General features: G+C 41.0%; 3 protein-coding genes across 3 annotated transcripts; 2 read left to right on the forward strand and 1 right to left on the reverse strand.

Annotated features, from left to right (window-relative positions):
- The first annotated feature begins 252 nt into the window (after positions 1-252).
- LOC138894397 (uncharacterized) lies at positions 253-903 on the forward strand. The gene is made up of 2 exons (XM_070179095.1): positions 253-661; positions 764-903. The coding sequence occupies exons 1-2, from the start codon at positions 253-255 to the stop codon at positions 901-903; spliced, it is 549 nt and encodes a 182-aa protein (XP_070035196.1).
- A 7,923-nt stretch (positions 904-8,826) lies between these two features.
- LOC138894398 (uncharacterized) lies at positions 8,827-9,150 on the forward strand. The gene has a single exon (XM_070179096.1). The coding sequence runs from the start codon at positions 8,827-8,829 to the stop codon at positions 9,148-9,150; it is 324 nt and encodes a 107-aa protein (XP_070035197.1).
- A 6,140-nt stretch (positions 9,151-15,290) lies between these two features.
- Positions 15,291-15,932, reverse strand: LOC138894399 (uncharacterized). Its single transcript, XM_070179097.1, has one exon. The coding sequence runs from the start codon at positions 15,930-15,932 to the stop codon at positions 15,291-15,293; it is 642 nt and encodes a 213-aa protein (XP_070035198.1).
- Positions 15,933-19,876: the final 3,944 nt, after the last annotated feature.

Genomic DNA, 19,876 nt, shown 5'->3' on the forward strand with positions numbered 1-19,876 from the left:
TGTGAAAGGAGCTTCCAGGAGTTGAAATCAAGATTGACTACGGGACCAGTGTTGACTCTACCAGAGGGTACATATGGGTTTGTGGTATATTGTGATACTTCAAGAATCTGACTTAGGTGTGTATTGATGCAACATGGCAAGGTGATAACTTATTCTTCTAGGCAACTCAAGAATCACAAAACAATTATCCAACACATGACTTAAAGCTTGCGGTGGTGGTATTTGCACTGAATATTTGGCATCATTATCTGTATGGGGTCCATATGGATATATTCATGGACCGTAAGAGTCTTCAGACAGAAGGAATTGAATTTGAGGCAGAGGAAATGGCTGGAGTTACTCAAGGATTACGACATCGATATGTTGTACCATCCGGGGAAGGCTAATGTTGTGGCGGATGCTCTTAGCCAAAAATCTATGGGCAGTTTAGCTCACTTGGACGCGTATCATAGGCCGTTGGCCAAGGAGGTTCATCGGTTGGCTAGCTTGGGAGTTCGTCTTGCAGACTCTAGTGAAGGAGGGGTAATTGTGCAAAATAGGGCTGAATCATCGTTGGTTGTGGAAGTCAAGGAGAAGCAGTATGACGATCCAATGTTGGTACAATTGAAGGAGGGTATTAATAAACATAAGACCATGTGCTTTTCTCTTGGCATGGATGATGGTACACTAAGGTACCAAGGGTGACTATGTGTTCCAAATGCGGATGGTCTCCAGGGAAGAATTATGACTGAGGATTACACTTCTAGGTATTCCGTGCACCTAGGTTCTACAAAGATCTACCATGATCTTAAGAAAGTCTACTGGTGGAATGATATGAAGAGGAATGTGGCAAACTTTGTGGAAAGATATCCAGTTTGTCAGCAAGTGAAGGACGAACAACAAAGGCCTGGTGGGTTGGCATAAACCATACAAATCCCGATATGGAAGTGGGAGATGATCAATATGGAATTTGTGATAGGACTACCTCGCATGTTTGACTCAATTTGGGTGATTATGGATCGACTCACAAAATCAGCACACTTCTTACCTGTTAAGGCTACCGAAGCGGAACAATATGCTCAGTTGTATATCAAGGAAATAGTTAGGCTGCATGGCACGCCAGTTTCCATCATTTCTGATCGGGGGAGGGGGGGAGGTACAGTTCACAGCTAACTTTTGGAAAAACTTTCAGCAAGGGTTGGGTACTCAAGTAAATCTTAGTACAACTTTACATCCACAAACCGATGAGCAAGCAGAGAAGACTATTCAGACGCTTGAGGATATGTTGTGCGCTTGTGTTCTTGACTTCAAAGGTAGCTGGGATGATCATTTGCCGCTCATAAAATTTGCCTACAATAATAGTTATCATGCTAGCATTCAGGTGGCACCGTTCGAGGCTCTGTATAGTAAGAGATGTAGATCTCATATTGGATGGTTTGAGATTGGGGAAGCAGAGTTGATAGGACCAGACCTCGTGCATCAGGCTATGGAGAAGGTTAAGATCATTAAGGAACGGTTGAAAACTGCCTAGAGTTGTCAGAAGTCCTATTCGGATATTCGTCGTAGGGATTTGGAGTTCCAAGAGGATGATTGGGTATTCTTGAAGGTTTCCCCTATTAAGCAGGTAATGCGGTTTGGTATTAAAGGAAAATTGAGTCCGAGGTATGTCGGACCGTACAGAATCAGTCAAAGGATTGTCCAGGTGGCTTACAGGCTAGAACTACCTCTGAAAATGTCTTTAATGCACCTAGTGTTTCATGTATCCATGTTGAAGAAGGTGGTTGGAGATCCATCGCTTATTGTGCAGCTTGAGGCTATAAAGGTTAATTAATGACTAGCTTATGAAGAAATTCCAATTGCCAATCTTGATAGGCAAGTCCAGAAGTTGAGAAATATAGAGTTTGCCTCCTTGAATGTGTTATGGAGAAATGATTAAGAAAATTTCCTAAAACACATGAACTAGAGGGAAGTTCTACGGCACATTATGTGACCGCAGAATTGGTCTACAGACCACAAACCAGTTGTAGAATGAAGCAGAAATGCCCAAATCTAGAGGGCCATTATGCGGTCCATTCTGTGGGCCACAGAAACGTTATGTGGTCGCATATGCGACCACAAATCTGTATCAGGGCTTCATTTTTCTAATTTTTTTTAACCCGACCCTATTTCGATATATAGTTGTTGAAGACCATTTGTAAGGTAAAAACCTGATATATTTAGAGAGAGGAAGTGCCATAGAGTGAGAGGGAAAGTCCCTAAGATTCTATCCATCAATTCTTGCTCAAAGTTGGAGAATTCACAAGGAGAAACTCACAGGTTCTTCATCCAAGAGGTAAGGTTCCATGTCCGAGTCTCAATTTCGAATTTGGGGTAGAAGATGGTTAATGAGGGGTGTGATTCTTGGGTGTGAGAGTGTATCTATGCATTCATGTAAAATCATGAGTTGTGGGAAGGTAGTTGAGCTCAAATGGTTAGACTTTGGGTTGTAGGGTGAAAGAAATCCACCATAGGAGAAGCTAAAAATCATAATGCCCACCTAGTGTTCGATAAAATGCTCAAATGAGCTTGAAACATGAACTCCTTCCTAATTTGTGTTCAATTTTGCTATATCTCTAGATAGACCAAAGTTTCTAGGTTTTTCGGAACTGTATAGTGAATTAAGGAAAGCTTAAAATGAGGTATGTTAGCTAAACTTCTCTTTTAGAATTGAACCCCACAATGGCCTTGTAAGTCCCGTGTTGCTCATTATAAATTGTTTATTCCGAATAAGCCTTGTGTCAAAAGATATATGCATTCAATAGGTATTCCAAATTTTCTTGTTATGTTGAGTTACTATTTGAGAATGTGATTTAAGCATGGGCTGTGTGTTAATATATTATGACTTAAAAACGTGATTATAATGAAAGCTATCATGTTGATTGTGTAAGAAATCACATGTGCCTAAGACCCTTAATTGCTCAAATGTGTACTTAAAGTCTTGAGTGGAAATATTTGTTGTTGACGATATGTGATGATGTTTGAAAGTGAAATAGTAAGCATGAAATATGAAATGCGGCCAACGTGCCAAGAACGACATTAAAAATTGTGGCTACTAGTGCCAGTGAAATGGAAATGATGTGTAAAAGATTATGAAAGGGTATTAAATACGTTAATAATAAATTCTTTGGGAGTATCGTTTAGTCACCGAGGAAAGGTAGGACAAAATAAACTAACCCCAAAATTACACATGCCGGTGTAGGAGTGATAGAGGGGTAAATCCCCATGTTAATGTGATGAGTTTGTTTCCCCTTATATGGGATGAGATTAATGTGTTGATATGTTTACCCTTAAATGTGATGAGATTATTACTAGCGAGATGTGATGTGATGTCGATCCAAACAACATTGTGGTGAGAAGGCTTAGCCGATTGGGCTGAGATCGGATGCCATGTCACGCACATGGTGGTATTGTGAGTGGATGTCTCTTGGTGAGACTGCTTAGATGATCGGGCTGAGATCGGATTCCTTGCTAAAAATACGATGGTGTATCGGTGCTAAAGATGTCTCAACTTAAAAAGATTGAAACTTACTTTGTATTACTTTTCACCTCACTTGACACCTTGATGTGGTTTGAGTCTCTTTATGATTTCATGTTTCCTTCTCCGTTTACCGTTACTTGTTCTAATGAGAGGGTGCTTAGTTTTACATATTCATACTATACCATATGTATTAATTTCTATTTTGCCTGGGGCGCTGCATCTTTAATGGATACAGGTGGTTCCATAGCATGTGGTAGTGATAAGTGGCAACACCACACCCTCTCCTCAACTGACTTGGTGAGCCTCACCTCATTTTGGGGTCATGTATCTCTTGTCCTTTGTACATAGCATTTTAAGGTATAGTCGGGGCCTTGTTACCGACACTGTCTTAGTAATCTTTTGTTTCTGTTAGAGGCTCCGTAGACGTTGTGTGGGCTGTATCTTGTTTTGTGAAAGAAACTAAATTTGCTGAAATTCTATCACATGTTCCACCTCAATCACGAATGTACAGTGTACTGTTTTGGAGACTTGTTAATGACGTAAATAATGTAAATGAACTAGTGTTATTCACATGACCTCTTACTGTCTAATTAATGAAATGTATCTTCTCTTTATTCATGGGTGAATTAGGTAGATAGCATTGTGAAGTTTTGCTCGATCGAGGTATCTTGATTGAGCGCCGGTCTCGCTCCCCAAGCATCGGGGCGTGACAAAATCATCAAATAATTCCATAGAAAGTAAACCCAATCGATAAAGGTCAAATCTTTACATATTTACTCAAAGTCAATCAAAAGTCAAACTCGGGCTCGCATCTCAAAACGTGACAAAATTCATAAAATTTGACAATTCATTCAATTACTAGTCCAACCATACTAATTTCACTCAATTCTGACTCCGAATCGATGTTCAAAACTCAAAAAATTCACTTTAGAAAAGTTTAAACAAACCCCCCAATTTCTCTTTTGAAATCATCAATCAAATGCCAAAAATGAAGATGGAATCACGGAATATAATCAATACCGAGTAAAAAATATTTACCCCAATCTATGTGGTGAAAATCGCCTCCAACATTGCCCAAATCCGAGCTACATAACTCAAAATATGATAAAATGACTCAAGGGCACGAAAAAGAGTATTTTCTAACCACTGAACAACAATACCCATCGCGGTCGCAGGATATCCTTCGCAATAGCGAAGAACAAATGCAACTGCCACAAAAAATGCTCTATGCGTTCGCGATACTGCCCACGTGAATGCAATGACCACCTTCATCTACGCTATGCGATTGCGACGAATCTTACCCGAACGAGATAAATAAGTCCCCAACTCCCAGCTCCCAGCTCTTAGCATAACTCTATGCGAACGCGATGCCTCATACGCGAACGCGAACAATAATCCACAGAAGCCTACGCGAACGCGTTCCTGATGATGCGAACGCTAAGAAGAAACTTACTCAGCGCCAAAATTCCTTTACGCGATCGCATTCAGCCCTTCGCGATCGCGATCGCGAAGGACACCAACTACATCAGAAACCAGCAACATGAACATAGAGGAAAATGGTCCAAAATCGATCTAAAACACGCCCAAGCCCCTCGGAAGCCCGTCCGAACATACCAACAAGTTCCAAAATACAATACGAACCTACTCGAGGCCTCAAATCACACATAACAACAACAAAACGATAAATCGCACCTCAAATCAAACTTGATAAACTTTTAAACTTTCAACTTCCAAAACTCGTGTCGAACCATATCAAATAAACACGGAATGACATCAAATTTTGCACACAAGTCCCAAATTACATAACAAAGCTATTTCAATCTACGAAACTATAATCTGAACCCGATATCATCAAAGTCAACACTCGGTCAAACTTATAAACATTCCAAACCTTCAAATTTTCAGCGTTCGCCAAATAGTGTCGAAAACTTCTAGAAACATTCAAATGCAAATTCGGGCATACGCCAAAGTCCAAAATCACCATCCGGATCTAACAGAGCCATCAACACTCCGTTCTGAGGTCAATTGTACAAAAGTCAAACTCGGTCAACTCTTCCAACTTAAAGCTTCCTAGTTGAGAATCCTTCTACCGAATCATTCCCGAATCACCTGAAAACAAAAATCGACGATTCACACGAATCATAATACGTCATATGAAGCTACTAAAGATTTCAAACAGTTGAACGGAATGCAAATGCTCAAAACGACTGGTCGGGTCATTACATCCAAGGACAAACCCGTGAGATATGTTGGGCCAAAACAAATTAACAAATACATGCTAGGGGCTTGGACTATATATCAACCATTTTCTTGGACTAGTAGGGGAGCTATTTTAAATCATTTGCTTTTTTGTTTTTTGGTGTGATAGATTCATTTTGATAAACTAAACTAAAAGTACTCGTATAAGTTAATTTATAAGGTTGTAACTATTGTAGTTGTTGGTATATGGACCGTTTTTTTTCTTTTTGTGACTGATTCATTTTGGTATAAGTTAATTTGTAAGTTTAGTGACTAATGTAATTGTTGGTATATGGATCAATGCTTGATGAGAGAAGAGAATGTCAAAGAACTACTACGAGAAAATGCCAATTTTTAAAGGTAATATCTGTGGTAAATTTGTTCCCGGATACCCGTGAATACAGAATACTTTGTATATCCATCTGCCCTTTTAAATTTATCGTAAATTAGATCGAATTCGTCCTAAATTTGAAATTAGTGACGAACAACAACTGGGTATGGCAGTGTTGAGAAACTTCTCTTTGATTATTAGAATAATACGTTGTGCCATTGTCATCGCGCACTTGTTTTACAGCTTCAGTCCCAATTTCTTAATTACAAGCTAAGCTGGAGTATTTCTTTTTGTCATCCATCTTAAAAGTTGACACATTTCATAATTAGAAATTAGATAATTTCACAAACCTATTTTGTTATTGACATGAGTTATTGTAGATCTAGCACCATGTCAAATAAATTGAGATGGAGAGAATAATATTTTTTATAGTATCTAAAATCTTCTGTAGTATAGCTGGACAAAAGTTAATCGCACTACACGTCTAAACGTGGCAACATCTGTGGATAAGCTAATTCCTTGACTAAACTGAGAGAAAAGGCAAGCACTATTTTTAAATTGGTTATGTGACAAATCCCTATTTTGAAGGAAGATATTGGCCTTTAGCTGGATGCACATGACTTTCATTTTGTACAGAATTGTTCAAATCTGCAGAGGTCAAAGAAGGAGTTGGGATAATCAATTAAGGCAAGTCTAAATTCCAATAGTCCACAGACAGCTTGAAGCCTTGAACCAAACGAAACTCGACTCAACCAAAATGGAAACTTTAGTGACAATTCATCAATGTGGGCGGTCCAGGGAAACTATTGAAGGAAAGAGTAGTTAAAGCCTACTCAATTCCACTATTCTCACAAGTATATATTATCTCTCGATATACTTAAATGGATCTCTCGAACGCTTACTAATCAATAAAACACGTGCAAATTAAATAGCACGCACAAAGTGACAGTTGATGTTGTGGATAACACTCTTGTTTACATGAAGCAATAAGTTAAGATTTGCCATGCATATATCGTCCACAAAGCAATAACACTCCTGAAGTCATGGCACTCGGTGGGATTTGCAAATCATTAGAATGTAGATGCTCCCTTCATTTCAGTTTAATTGACATTATTTTCTTAATTACCAGTTCCTTCGAAAAAGAGTAATACATTTTTAATTTGGACACTCTAACTTTAATTTACGATTTTACTCTTAATGAAATTTTTTTATAAGCACACTATTAGAGTATCTGTGTCCGAACCAAACTCTATGAAGAATATTTTTTTAATTAATCCAATGACCCGGGCTTTCACCTTACGTGGTGATGAGGGGTCTCACATTAATCACTACCTTGTTTATTATAAAATCAAGAAAAGATACTATATACAGTTAAAACCGCGCCCACCCAATTTTACTATTTGACCGAGACCGGGAGATTGCATCGAAGGACGGCATCATAACGGAACAGACTAAGTCACGAGGACTAGGTACCGAGTTCAGAACCGAGGTACCTGTCGAGATCGAGACTAGTAGCGATCGAAACCAAACAAGATAAACATCGAGCAAGATCGAAGATAGCATAAAAACAGAAAGGCGATATATCCGTGACTGGTCAAGGATCACAGCGTAAACCTCGGTGACTGGTCGAGGATCATGGCGTAAATCTCGGAACGGATCAAATCAGAAACGGTTAATTAGCTAATCATGGGATTTTCTTCTGTAATTAGAGTTAAACCATAAATAGAATTCCTCTACTATATAAAGGGGAGTATTAACCATTTGTAAGATAGATTGTTCTCGCATAAAAAAGCCAATATAATGCTCTCTCTTTAACTTATACTCTCTTGTTCATCAGCTTGCTTTATCTTAACTGTTTTGGTATCATTCAGATCGAGGGCATCCTAGCTCGAGGGTCGAATTCCGTTTCAACACTGCTTCGCTTTACTTTATAGTATATTTCTGTCATTAATTTTCATATTTGTCTATCGATATTAAGTGAAGTCATATATTCTTAGAACCTCATTATAAGTTTAATTGTTATCCAATTTTAAGGGTAAATAATTTGGCGCCCACCGTGGGGCCTAGGATAATAGTTATTGCTTAATACTGATTTCGATAACACACACTACTTTACACTTGTTCTCGTAAGAAACTTTGTTTTCAGGATAAACATGTCAAACTCACAAGTAGCGCCTACACATGGTGACAACAACCTCAGATTTCATGGGGAAAATGACCACATAGCCGCCCCAGGAATTGAGGTGCCTCAGGCTGACCTCGAGGGAGCACCAATTGCAAATCCCGTCAATCTCAGTTCACATGTCGCCCTAAATGAAAATTTGGGTATTGATCCCAAAGGTAGTGTACGCGGAGAAGTTCGATCAGGTGGTCGAGGTACGCAGGGTGGATAAGATGGTGGAGTTAGACCCCAATTGATATTCGAAATATTACAGGCTCAACAAGATGCTATAGAACAACTACAAAATCAACAGCGAACACCAAGTAGGATCGAACCAGAAGTCGTTCACAGGACCAAGCCTGTACCAGAAAGGTCGAATGCCAACGAATCGGGGACTCACCTCACCATTATGAAAATGTTCGAGGAGCTCACTAAACGGATTGAATCAGGAGAAAAGAAAATCGAGGCAAATGACAAGAAAGTAGAGACATACAACTCCCGGTGGCACCGCCGATTCTAAAGAGTATGGATTCAAAGAAATTCGTACAGAAGCCTTTCCCTCCAAGTTCGTCTCCAAAACCCATTTCGTAAAAATTCCGAATGCCAGAAATTCCTAAGTACAATGGGACCACCGAACCTAATGAGCATGTCACTTCTTATACATTTGCAATAAAAGGGAATGGCTTGGAAGATAATGAGATTGAATCTGTTTTACTGAAGAAATTTAGAGAAACCTTATCTAAAGGAGCAATGATATGGTACCACAATTTGCCGCCTAATTCCATCGATTCATTCTCCATGCTTGCAGACTCCTTCGTAAAGGAACATGCCGGAGCAAGAAAGGTTGCAACTAGGAAGTCAGACATTTTCAAGGTGAAACAAAAAGACAACAAAATATTGAGGGAATTCGTATCTCAGTTCTAGATGGAACGCATAGAACTACCACCGGTCATAGACGATTGGGCGGTTCAAGCCTTTACTCAGGATTTGAACGAACGCAGTTCGGTGGCATCACGACAGCTAAAACAGAATTTAATTGAATATCCAGTGGTAACCTGGGCAGATGTACATAATCAGTACCAGTCAAAGATTAGGATTGAGGATGATCAATTGGGGACCCCTTCCGGTTCCGTTTATCCAAACATGCTCGTTAGCAGAACTCAAAGGGATATCGATAGAGAACCCCAGTCGAACAGAGATCGGTATCAACCATACAACGCAGATCGTAGAAACAGCAGCCCAGGATGCAATCCCATCCGAAATGATCGAAGGAACGATCGAGGACAGAGCTCTCGAGGGCTCATGAGTAAAAGTGGCTTCGATAAACATGCCGGTCCCATAGAAGCACCACGATTATTAGAATACAACTTCAGCATCAACACATCAGGTATTGTGTCAGCCATTGGGAGAATCAAAGATACTAGATGGCCTAGACCCCTACAAACCGATCAATCACAAAGGAACCCCAATCAAATATGAAAATACCATGGTACACATGGTCATAGAACCAAAGACTGCAGACAACTAAGGGAGGAGGTAGCCCGTCTATTCAACGAGGGTCACCTTCGAGAATTCTTGAGCGACCCAGCTAAGAACCATTTCAGAGACAGGGATACAAACAAGAAAAATGAGCAGGAAGAACCACAACACGTGATTCACATGATCGTTGGTGGGGTTGATATTCCACAAGGGCCCGTGTTCAAACGCACTAAAGTATCAATCACTAGGGAAAAACGAACTCGAGACTATGTGCCAGAAGGCACTTTATCATTCAATGATGAGGAAGCAGAAAGGTTCTCACAACCCCACAATGATGCTATGGTAATCTCTATCCTTTTGAATAAAATTCAAGTTAAACGTATTTTAATTGATCTAGGAAGCTCGGCCAATATTATTCGATCGAGGGTCGTAGAGCAGTTCGGCCTGCAAGATTAGATCGTACCCGCAACTCGGATTCTCAATGGCTTAAACATGGCGAGTGAAACAACTAAAGGTGAAATCATCCTACCAGTAAATGTAGCCAAAACTATTCAAGAAACAAAGTTCCATGTGATAGAGGGCGATATGAGATACAACGAACTGCTCTGAAGACCCTGAATACATAACATGAGGGCTGTCCCCTCGACCCTTCACCAAATGTTGAAGTTCCCAACACCGGATGGAGTAAAAATGGTTTATGGGGAACAACATGTTGCAAATGAGATGTTTGCGATCGACGAAGTAATACTAGTATCGGCGCTTTTATCAATAAAGGGATCGGAGTCCAAAGGAAAATAGGAAGCTAAATAGCAACCACATCCACCAGCCTCGACTCAGTCAGAGATTCAAGGAACAGACGAGGACTATGACTACTGGATCCCATGATACTTCATAATCCCCGAGGATTCCGATTGCACCAAATCGACAGTCGAAGAGCTGGAGCAAGTCATACTGATCGAGCATCTACCAGATCGAAAGGTATACCTGGGTTCTAGGTTAACCCCTGAGCTCAGGGAAAAACTCATTAAATTTCTTATCAATAACATGGATTGTTTTGCTTGGTCCCACCTAGATATGACAGGGATCCCGCCGGAGATCACTACACATCGACTGAGCTTGTACCCGAAGTTTTGCCCGGTAAAACAAAAGAGAAGGCCCTAGTCTGAGGTAAAACATGAATTCATCAAGGACAAGGTAACGAAACTTCTCAAAATATGATCCATTCGGGAGGTAAAATATCCCGAATAGTTAGCAAACGTAGTCGTAGTCCCTAAAAAGGGAAATAAACTTAGAATGTGCGTAGACTATAAATATTTAAACAAAGCATGTCCTAAAGACTCTTTCCCTCTACCCAATATCGATCGCATGATTGATACCACGGCCGGCCACGAGATCCTTAGTTTTCTCGATGCCTACTCCGTGTACAATCAAATTCAAATGAACCCGGAGGATCACGAAAAGACTTCGCTCATCAATAAATACGGTACCTACTATTATAATGTAATGCCGTTTGGACTAAAAAATGCTGGTGCCACTTATCAACGCTTAGTAAATCGAATGTTCGAAGAACAAATAAGTAAATCAATGGAGGTTTATATTGACGATATGCTAGTTAAGTCCCTGCGAGCAGATGACCATTTGACACATTTGCAGGAGACCTTTGATATACAAATGAAATACAACATGAAGGTCAACCCAGAGAAATATGCATTCGGGGTCGGCTCACGCAAGTTCCTCGGCTTTATGGTATCAAAATTGGGGAATCAAAATCAACCTCAATAATATCAAGGAAATTAAAGACATCACAGTCGTGGACAATGTTAAGGTCGTACAAAGACTAACAGGGCGTATAGCCGCCCTAGGCCGATTCATCTCGAGGTCTTCAGATAGAAGGCATAGGTTCTTCTCACTACTAACAAAGAAGAGCAGTTTTGCATGGACCCCGGAATGCCAACAAGCATTGGAAGAATTAAAGCGTTACCTCTCGAACCCGCCACTGCTTCATACCCCGAAAACGGACGAGCACCTCTACTTGTACTTAACAGTCTCGGAAATCGCGGTAAGTGGGGTCCTAGTTCGGGAAGAGCAAGGTACGCAATTTCCTGTTTACTATGTTAGTCAAACTTTAGGTGAGGTCGAGACCCGGTACCCACACTTAGAAAAATTAGCACTTGTCCTAATAAGTGCCTCTAGGAAATTAAAACCATATTTTCAATGTCACCCGATATGCGTGGTTACTGCTTATCCCCTTCGCAATATTTTGCATAAGCTCAAACTTTCGGGCCAATTGGCTAAATGGGAAGTCAAGATCAGTGGGTACGATATCGAGTATCGACCCCAAACGATCGTCAAATCTCAAATCATAGCAGACTTTGTGGCCTGCTTTACACCAGCCCTAGTACCCGAGGTCGAAAAGGAACTATTAATAAAGTCGGGTACATCATCAGGGGTGTGGACCCTCTTCACAGATGGTTCTTCGAACGTGAAGGGATCCGGGTTAGGCATTATTTTGAAGCCACCCACGGGTAATACAATTAGGTAAGCTATCAAAACTGTCAAGTTAACTAATAATGAGGCCGAGTATGAGGCCACGATCGCAGGTCTCAAGCTAGCTAAAAGTTTGGGAGCAGAAGTCATTTAGGGCAAATGTGACTCCCTGCTTCTGGTAAACCAAGTCAACAAAACCTTCGAGGTTCGAGAAGATCGAATGCAGAGATACTTGGACAAACTACAGGTAACTCTACATCGGTTTAAAGAATGAACTCTACAGCATGTGCCTCGAGAACAAAACAGCGGGGCTGATGCCCTCGCAAATTTGGGGTCATCAGTCGAAGACAACAAGGTTAGCTCGGGGACTGTCGTACAACTTTCAAGGTCAGTAATCGAAGAAGGACATGCCAAAATCGACTCTACGAGTCTGAACTAGGACTGGAGGAACAAATATATCAAGTACCTAAAGAACATGAAGCTTCCGTCGGATCCTAAGGAATCGAGGGCACTACGTAAAAAGGTCGCACGATTCACATTGGCCGAAGATGGAACACTATATAGAAGAATGTTCGATGGACCTTTGGCAATATGTTTGGGATCAGGAGACACCGACTATGGCTTGCGAGAAATCCATAAGGGCACCTGCGGAAACCATTCCGGCGCCAAATCATTTGTTCACAAAGTCATCAGAGCAGGATACTATTGGGCCGATATGGAAAAGGATACAAAAAGTTTGTTCGAAAGTGTGACAAATGCCAAAGGTATGCGCCGATGATTCACCAACCTGGAGAGAAAATCCACTCAGTCTTATCCCCATGGCCATTCATGAAATAGGGAATGGATATCGTCGGCCCTCTACCATCGGCCCCAAGTAAAGCTAAATTTATTTTGTTTATGACTTACTATTTTTCTAAGTGGGTTGAAGCACATTCTTTCGAGAAAATTAGAGAGAAAGAAGTCATAGATTTCATCTGGGACCATATTATATGCCGATTCGGGATGCTTGCCGATATCGTATGTGACAATGAAAACTAATTCGTCGGCAGCAAAGTGACAAAGTTTCTCGAAGATCACAAAATAAAAAGGATTATGTCAACACCATATCATCCTAGTAGGAATGGGCAGGCCGAATCGACAAACAAGACCATCATTCAAAATCTAAAGAAAAAGATTGAATGACGCTAAGGGAAAATAGAGAGAAATATTACCCGAAGTCCTGTGGCCGTATCGAATAATGCCAAAATCCAGTACGGGGGAAACACCGTTCTCTTTAGTATATGGCGCCGAAGCTCTAATCCCGGTTGAGGTCGGTGAACCCAGCGTCAGGTTTTGATATGCAACGGAAGAGTCAAATCACGAGGCTATGAATACAAGCCTCGAATTGCTAGATAAAAAACGGGAAGCCTCTCTCGTTTGAATGGCCGCATAGAAACAACGAATCAAAAGGTACTACAATAGAAGAGCCAATCTTCGACACTTTAAAATCGGGGACTTAGTTCTGAGGAAGGTCACCCTCAATACTCGAGACCCAAATGAAGGAAAACTTGGCATGTACTGGGAGGGACCATATTAGGTCCTCGATATCATCGAAAAGGGATCATACAAACTTGGCACATTGAAAAACGAACAATTACCAAACAATTGAAACATATCACTCCTTAAACGATATTACTGCTAAGGTACGGCCTTCTCCATTTTTATTTATATTTTACACTAACCATTTGCAGGTGTTTAATTGAAGACATCAAAGGATTCTTCAAACACAAAGTCCTTAGGTCTGAAAGCACGTGTTGCATTATTTTTCCCTTAGACCGGTTTTTGTCCCAAATGGGTTTTTTGGCGAGGTTTTTAACGAGGAAACCATTGTTCGTGCTAACTTAGAGCGATTCAACAGTATCCGAGGCTCCTTTACAATCAACCTCGAATACTGGGGGGCATCACCCTCGGATAGTTACAAGGAAAATACTTCGTGTCGACAGGGTCTTGATAGGTAAATGTTGTAAGAGCAAACGGTCAAACGAACCATGCCCATGTAGATTACTCGAGCCCTAATGGCAAACATGTACGCATGTTAATCTATTGAAAAAAGTATTTTTCCTTGCCAGATATTGCATGCCTTAGAGGAACTTTTACTTTACAGTGTCATGCTTGTAATCTATTGTGGAAACTGGCTTAAGGGTAGGTCACAACTAAAGTTCGAACAATTGACCCCACACTCGGGGAAAATGGACATAATTGAATTATTAAAACCTCGAGATCGTAAGACCTTAAAAAGGCAACCCTCAATTTTATAGGCCACGGCCAACCCACTCTGAGACTGATACTGCGAACAAGTTTGAAGTATAATAGGGGAACAAGCCCAAAAGGCGAATCTCAAGCTAAAAGATACGGCCAAATTAACACGGTTCGGAGACGTTTGATTTCCGTTATAAAACAGGCCTTCAAATATTTTCATAAACCGGTTAAAAAGGCTACCCTCAGATGAATTACTAAGGGTCTCGATAATATCGACCCTCAAAAACCCTAATGGTTACAAAGTCATTCGAGCTCTCAAACAAATTCTTTATTTTATTATAAGGCATTACGAAACAAAGGGTCTCGATAATAGCGACCCTTGAAAACCCTAATGGGTAAGGAATCGTTCGAACTATCGAGGAAATCCCTTATTTCATGATAAGGCACAATAGATTTTATATGATCAAACAATAAACTTTTCAAGCCGAAAAGGGGGAGAAAGCCATTCTTTTTACTATGGCCGTATCGCCCTAATTCAAGAGCCTAAAGGGCCATTTTATTTTTGAGTTCGAGAAATCATCCCCACTCAATTAAAACCTAAGGTTCATCCTACTACGAGTTCGAGTAAGTAATCACTCGATTATAAAAACTATATTAGTCCGACTTCGATCAAGTTGCTTAAACCTCGAACTTATGAACAAAATTTTTATAAGGCATGAATGAAAAAAAGAAATTTCACAAGGCAGAAAATGAAATAAAGACAAGTCGGAAAGAAAAGAGATCTTTATATATATGAGAATATTTACAAGGTCCGATCAGGATCCTACACAAAAGATCAAAATTAAAAAATCCTAAGGTTCCTAATTTTCTCCCGGGGCAACTTCTTCTCCATTGAGGTCCTCCCCGCTCTCGGACCCGCTATTGCTATCGGCGTAATCATCATCATCGGAGGAGGCCAATGCTCCAGCATCATCTTCACACTCTCTAGCCTTTATTATCTCGTCAGTAAGATCGAAACCTCGAGCGTGGATCTCCTCAAGGGTTTCCCTCCGAGATTGGCATTTGGCGAGTTCAACAATCCAATGTGCTCGAGTCTGAGCGGTCTCAGCTGCCTGTCTCGCTTGGACTTGAGCAGCTTCAACATCAGCTTGGTAGATGACCGCGATTGCCTCTGCCTCGACCTTCGCCTTGTTGGCTTCAGATTTGTCCTTTGCAAGTTCGGAAGCCAACCGAGCCTCGAGCTCCTCTATTTGCTTTGCTTGAATTGAGTTTTTCTCCTTCATGCCTCGAAGCTGACTTTCGACCGATGACAATTGGGATAAAGCAGTCTCTTTTTCTGCAGCAAAGTGGTCCATACCTTCTTTCCACCCCAAGGTCTCCGCCTTCATCATATTGACCTCTTCGCGGAGCTGATCGATCTTCTGTACCTTCTGCTGCAGCTTTGAGATTGAAATGTTAGCCAATGTTCCCGAATCGAGCCCATGAGCTTTTAAGGTTTTCATTACCTGCTCGATCAGGTCGGTCTGATCTTAGTGAGCCTTGGCTAACTCGGCTCAAAGGTCCCTGGTCTCTTCTTTTTTTTGCCCACAGAGAAGTCTAAGGTCATTTTTATCCTCGGTGAGCCCTCAGAGGTCGGCCTCTTTCCGACATAGCTCAGCTCGAGACCGAGAAAATGCTTCCTGATGAAGGGCTGAGGCCTACGTAGATAAAATAAAAGAAGTTAGACAAGAAGAAAAAAATGAACACAAGGGGAGTTAAGGCTTACCCGATTCAGAACTTGTTGCGCTTTGTTGAAAAGGCTCGATGCCTCTCCCGAGTCCTTCCTCGAGACATCTAAATCGCACAGTCCGGTAGCATCTTTGACCCCAGTAAAGTAATCACGGAAGGGATCCTCCCTTCTATGGGCTCCTTAGATGGAGAGGGTCTTTAAGGCCCGAGCCTCTTAAAGCATCTCCTCGAAAAACAAGGGGAGCAGCGGGAAGCCTCCAATTTCTATTGCCCCAAGTGGATCACTTGGGGTGTTCTCTCTATCTAGAGGGGCCTGGAGACCAGCCCCTACAGCCGTACCCACCGTTGGCTCATTATGGTAGGAGGCATCTTCAATTATCGATAACTTGGGGACTTTGCCCAAGTCTCTTCCCGAGACCCCCTCATCTCGAGACGGAGTCTCTGCAGTCTTCATTGATTTAGTGGCTTTTGGGCCTCGGTGCTCGTTCCCACTCGGGCCACCAGCCCGGAGTCGTCTTCTTCCTCTTCTTCATCTTCATCCCTTAGACGCCGAACAGAGTCTTCTATCAAGAGGATAATGTTCTTCCTCAGCTTACGAGCCTTCTTCTTCTTAGGTTTTGGATCCTCGGAGGTTGAGGTCTGTTTCCTCTTTTTGTCCTTCGCTAATTTTGGTGCGGGGATCAAAGTCTCCTCCTCACCAGATAAGGGCCTCATGATAGAATCTTTGCCAAGGCCTGTATGAAAGGAAATTAAGTAAGAAATGCTTTAACAAAATCATCAAAGACGTGGAAAAGGGGCTTACCATGAGTTTTGGCCTCCTATCAGCCCTTTAATAAATCGCGCCATGAGCGCTCGGCAAACGTAGAGCTCGAGGTCAAGTCCCGAACCCAGCTCTTGAGGTTAGGAATTGCACCGGGCATCCAAGCAACCGCTACATCACGGAAAAGGATGTCGATGAGAAGAAGCAAAGGAGAAAAGCAATAAATAGGAGCTAATAGTGGGATTGTACTTACGCTTCATATTCTATTTCTCGGTAAATGGCATCTTCTCGGCCGGTATTAGGTCGGAAGTCCTCACTCGAACGAACCGGCCCATCCAGCCTAGGTCATTTTCCTCGTCTATGCTCGAGAATAACAGTTTGGTAGCCCAGCGCTGAAGTTTTATTAACCCGCCTCGATAGATGTTGTACAACCTGATGGGGTGATCGAGGGTGAAAGTCATCCCCTCGACTTTGCTCACGAAGAATCGGAGCAGAATAATAATTTTCCAAAAGGAAGGATGAACATGGCCTAGGGTTATTTGGTATTGATGGCAAAAATCAACGATGACGGGGTTGAGGGGCCCCAAGATGAAAGGGTAAGTATAAACACTTAGAAACCCTTACACATGGGTGGTGATGTCCTCTTCGGGGGTCGGGATCACCACCTATTTGCCCTCCCAATTGCAGTCTTTATTTACATGCTTAAGGTATCCCTCAGTTATCGAGCATATATACCTTGACACTGGATCACATTGACCTGGAATCGACGAGGGTTTATCAGTTTTAAAGTCGGAAGTGAGGACGCACCCCCCGGGAACACACTCCTCAAGGTGCGACTCCACCGGTGTTTTGTCGTTGATCGGCCGTGATGAAGAAGCATTTTCCTTTTGAGGAACAGTTTTTGACGTTTTTGCTATTTGGCTTTGAAGTTAAAAAATATGTGGAGATGATGAGATATGGTGTTCTAAGAAGAGGTTAGCAGTAAAAATCGTAGATTTACAGATGAAGAACTTAGAAGATGTAAAAAGCTTTGGAGATTGGAAATTTGAAAGTAAAAGTTCGAAATGGAGAAGAGATGAGCTATTTATAGATTTCACAACGACGGTTCAAAATTGGCGGTGGCCGACCATCGACTGACGCGCATTTAATACCTTGGTAACTGTACAGACGGAATGTTTCGGTCACTTATGTCGCTCCACGTCACGAGGATGACGTCATGACAGGTCGAGGTAGAAAAATCGAAGGCTCAATTCATTTCTTGTCATTACACTCCAAACAACCGAGGGGACTATCTGTATACGGTTAAAACCGGGCCCACCCGATTTTACTATTTGACCGAGATCGGGAGATTACACCGAAGAACGACCTCGTAACGGAACAGACTAAATCACGAGGACTAGGTACCGAGTTCAGAACTAAGGTACCTATCGAGATCGAGGATAGTAGCGATCAAAGCCAAATGAGACAGACATTGAGCAAGATCGAAGATAGCATAATAACAAAAAGGTGAGATATTCGTGACTAGTCGAGGGTCACGGCGTAAACCTCGGTGACTGGTCGAGGATCATGGTGTAAATCTCAGAATGGATCAAATCAGAAATGGTTAATTAGATAATCATGGGATTTGTAAGAAAGATTGTTCTCGCATAAAAAAGTCAATATAATTCTATCTCTTTAGCTTATACTCTCTTGTTCATCAACTTGCTTTATTCTTAACTGTTTTGGTATAAATCAGATCGAGGGAATCCTAGCTCGAGGGTCGAATTCCATTTCAACACTGGTTCACTTTACTTTATAGTTCATTTCTGTCATTAATCCTCATATTTATCTATCGTTATTAAGTGAAATCATGTATTCTTAGAACCTCACTATAAGTTTAATTTTTATTAAGATATATCTGGTACATATAGTAGATCCAGCAAACAGCGCAAATCTGTTATATGTGCTTATAAATCCAAAAATAAAAAACATTTTCTCCTCATTTTGGGAAATAAAAGCTTATACAACTGCAGTGAGCTACCTTGCAGCAAAGAGCAAACTAGCTATCATCTCGCAACAAAATGGTTCTTGACAATTTTATGTCTTAGATTAGGCAAATGTATCCTGTCAAGTTTGTAATAGCTGAAATCCTTCTTGGGGAGATTAATGTCATTAAAGATCATAGTCTCATGTATCTAATGACTCCATTTAGTGAGTATGTCTGTCACATTATTTGATTCCTTGTAGCAATGCCTAATAATAATATTGTGAGTTTATATGAGCTGTTGTGCCTCCTTGATGTTACTGTCAATGTGCCACAGGGATTTTAAATTATTGTTTAACATATCAATAACCAGTTTTGAGCCATATTGAAAGTATAATTCTATCATATCCATTTGAGTGGCACCATTGCAGACCTAATAAAGCATCCTTAACTTCTACCATATTACTAGCCTCTATGGTTTCTTAGAATACATCCAACACCAATCGATTCATTATCATGTTCGCTACCATCTGTATTAAGCCTAACCCAACAAAATAAAGACATTTCCCAACTTATAGGATTGCAAATAATTTTAGCAGTTAAATTTCTATCAAGAATATATTTCTACAAAATGGGACCTGGACCTTGGTTCAATAATTCCTCTATGAATATGTTCTTGGCAATAAATGAGTGTGTTTTATTTAAAAGGACTCCTTGGGTAATATAGCTCACTACAAAGCACGCTGGTAGCGAAGTAATTTTATCAACTTGAAGATTATGATTAATTTAAGACTTTCAGTGTAGTAGTTAAACCATATACCATACAAGTTGTTCTATTAATTATTGCATCTAATGGTTGATCTATCATGCAACATGATGTGTAGAATTCCATTCTGCATGGGTAGCTTCAAGAGCAGCTATTCATGTCACAACCCGTTGGGTTTGTTCATCCTTCATATCCCACTCATGTATATCATTTGCAAAAATCTCTTTAT

Source organism: Nicotiana tomentosiformis, chromosome 6 (assembly GCF_000390325.3).
Source record: "Nicotiana tomentosiformis chromosome 6, ASM39032v3, whole genome shotgun sequence".
In the NCBI taxonomy this organism is placed as follows: Eukaryota; Viridiplantae; Streptophyta; class Magnoliopsida; order Solanales; family Solanaceae; genus Nicotiana; species Nicotiana tomentosiformis.

Bases quoted from the DNA above. Each gene is read 5' to 3' on its own strand.
- LOC138894397 (XM_070179095.1), top strand. From the start codon at position 253: ATGGGGTCCATATGGATATATTCATGGACCGTAAGAGTCTTCAGACAG. The intron at 662-763 runs GTACACTAAGGT...CCGTGCACCTAG, and splicing joins TTCTCTTGGCATGGATGATG to GTTCTACAAAGATCTACCAT.
- LOC138894398 (XM_070179096.1), top strand. From the start codon at position 8,827: ATGCCAGAAATTCCTAAGTACAATGGGACCACCGAACCTAATGAGCAT.
- LOC138894399 (XM_070179097.1), bottom strand. From the start codon at position 15,932: ATGAAAACCTTAAAAGCTCATGGGCTCGATTCGGGAACATTGGCTAAC.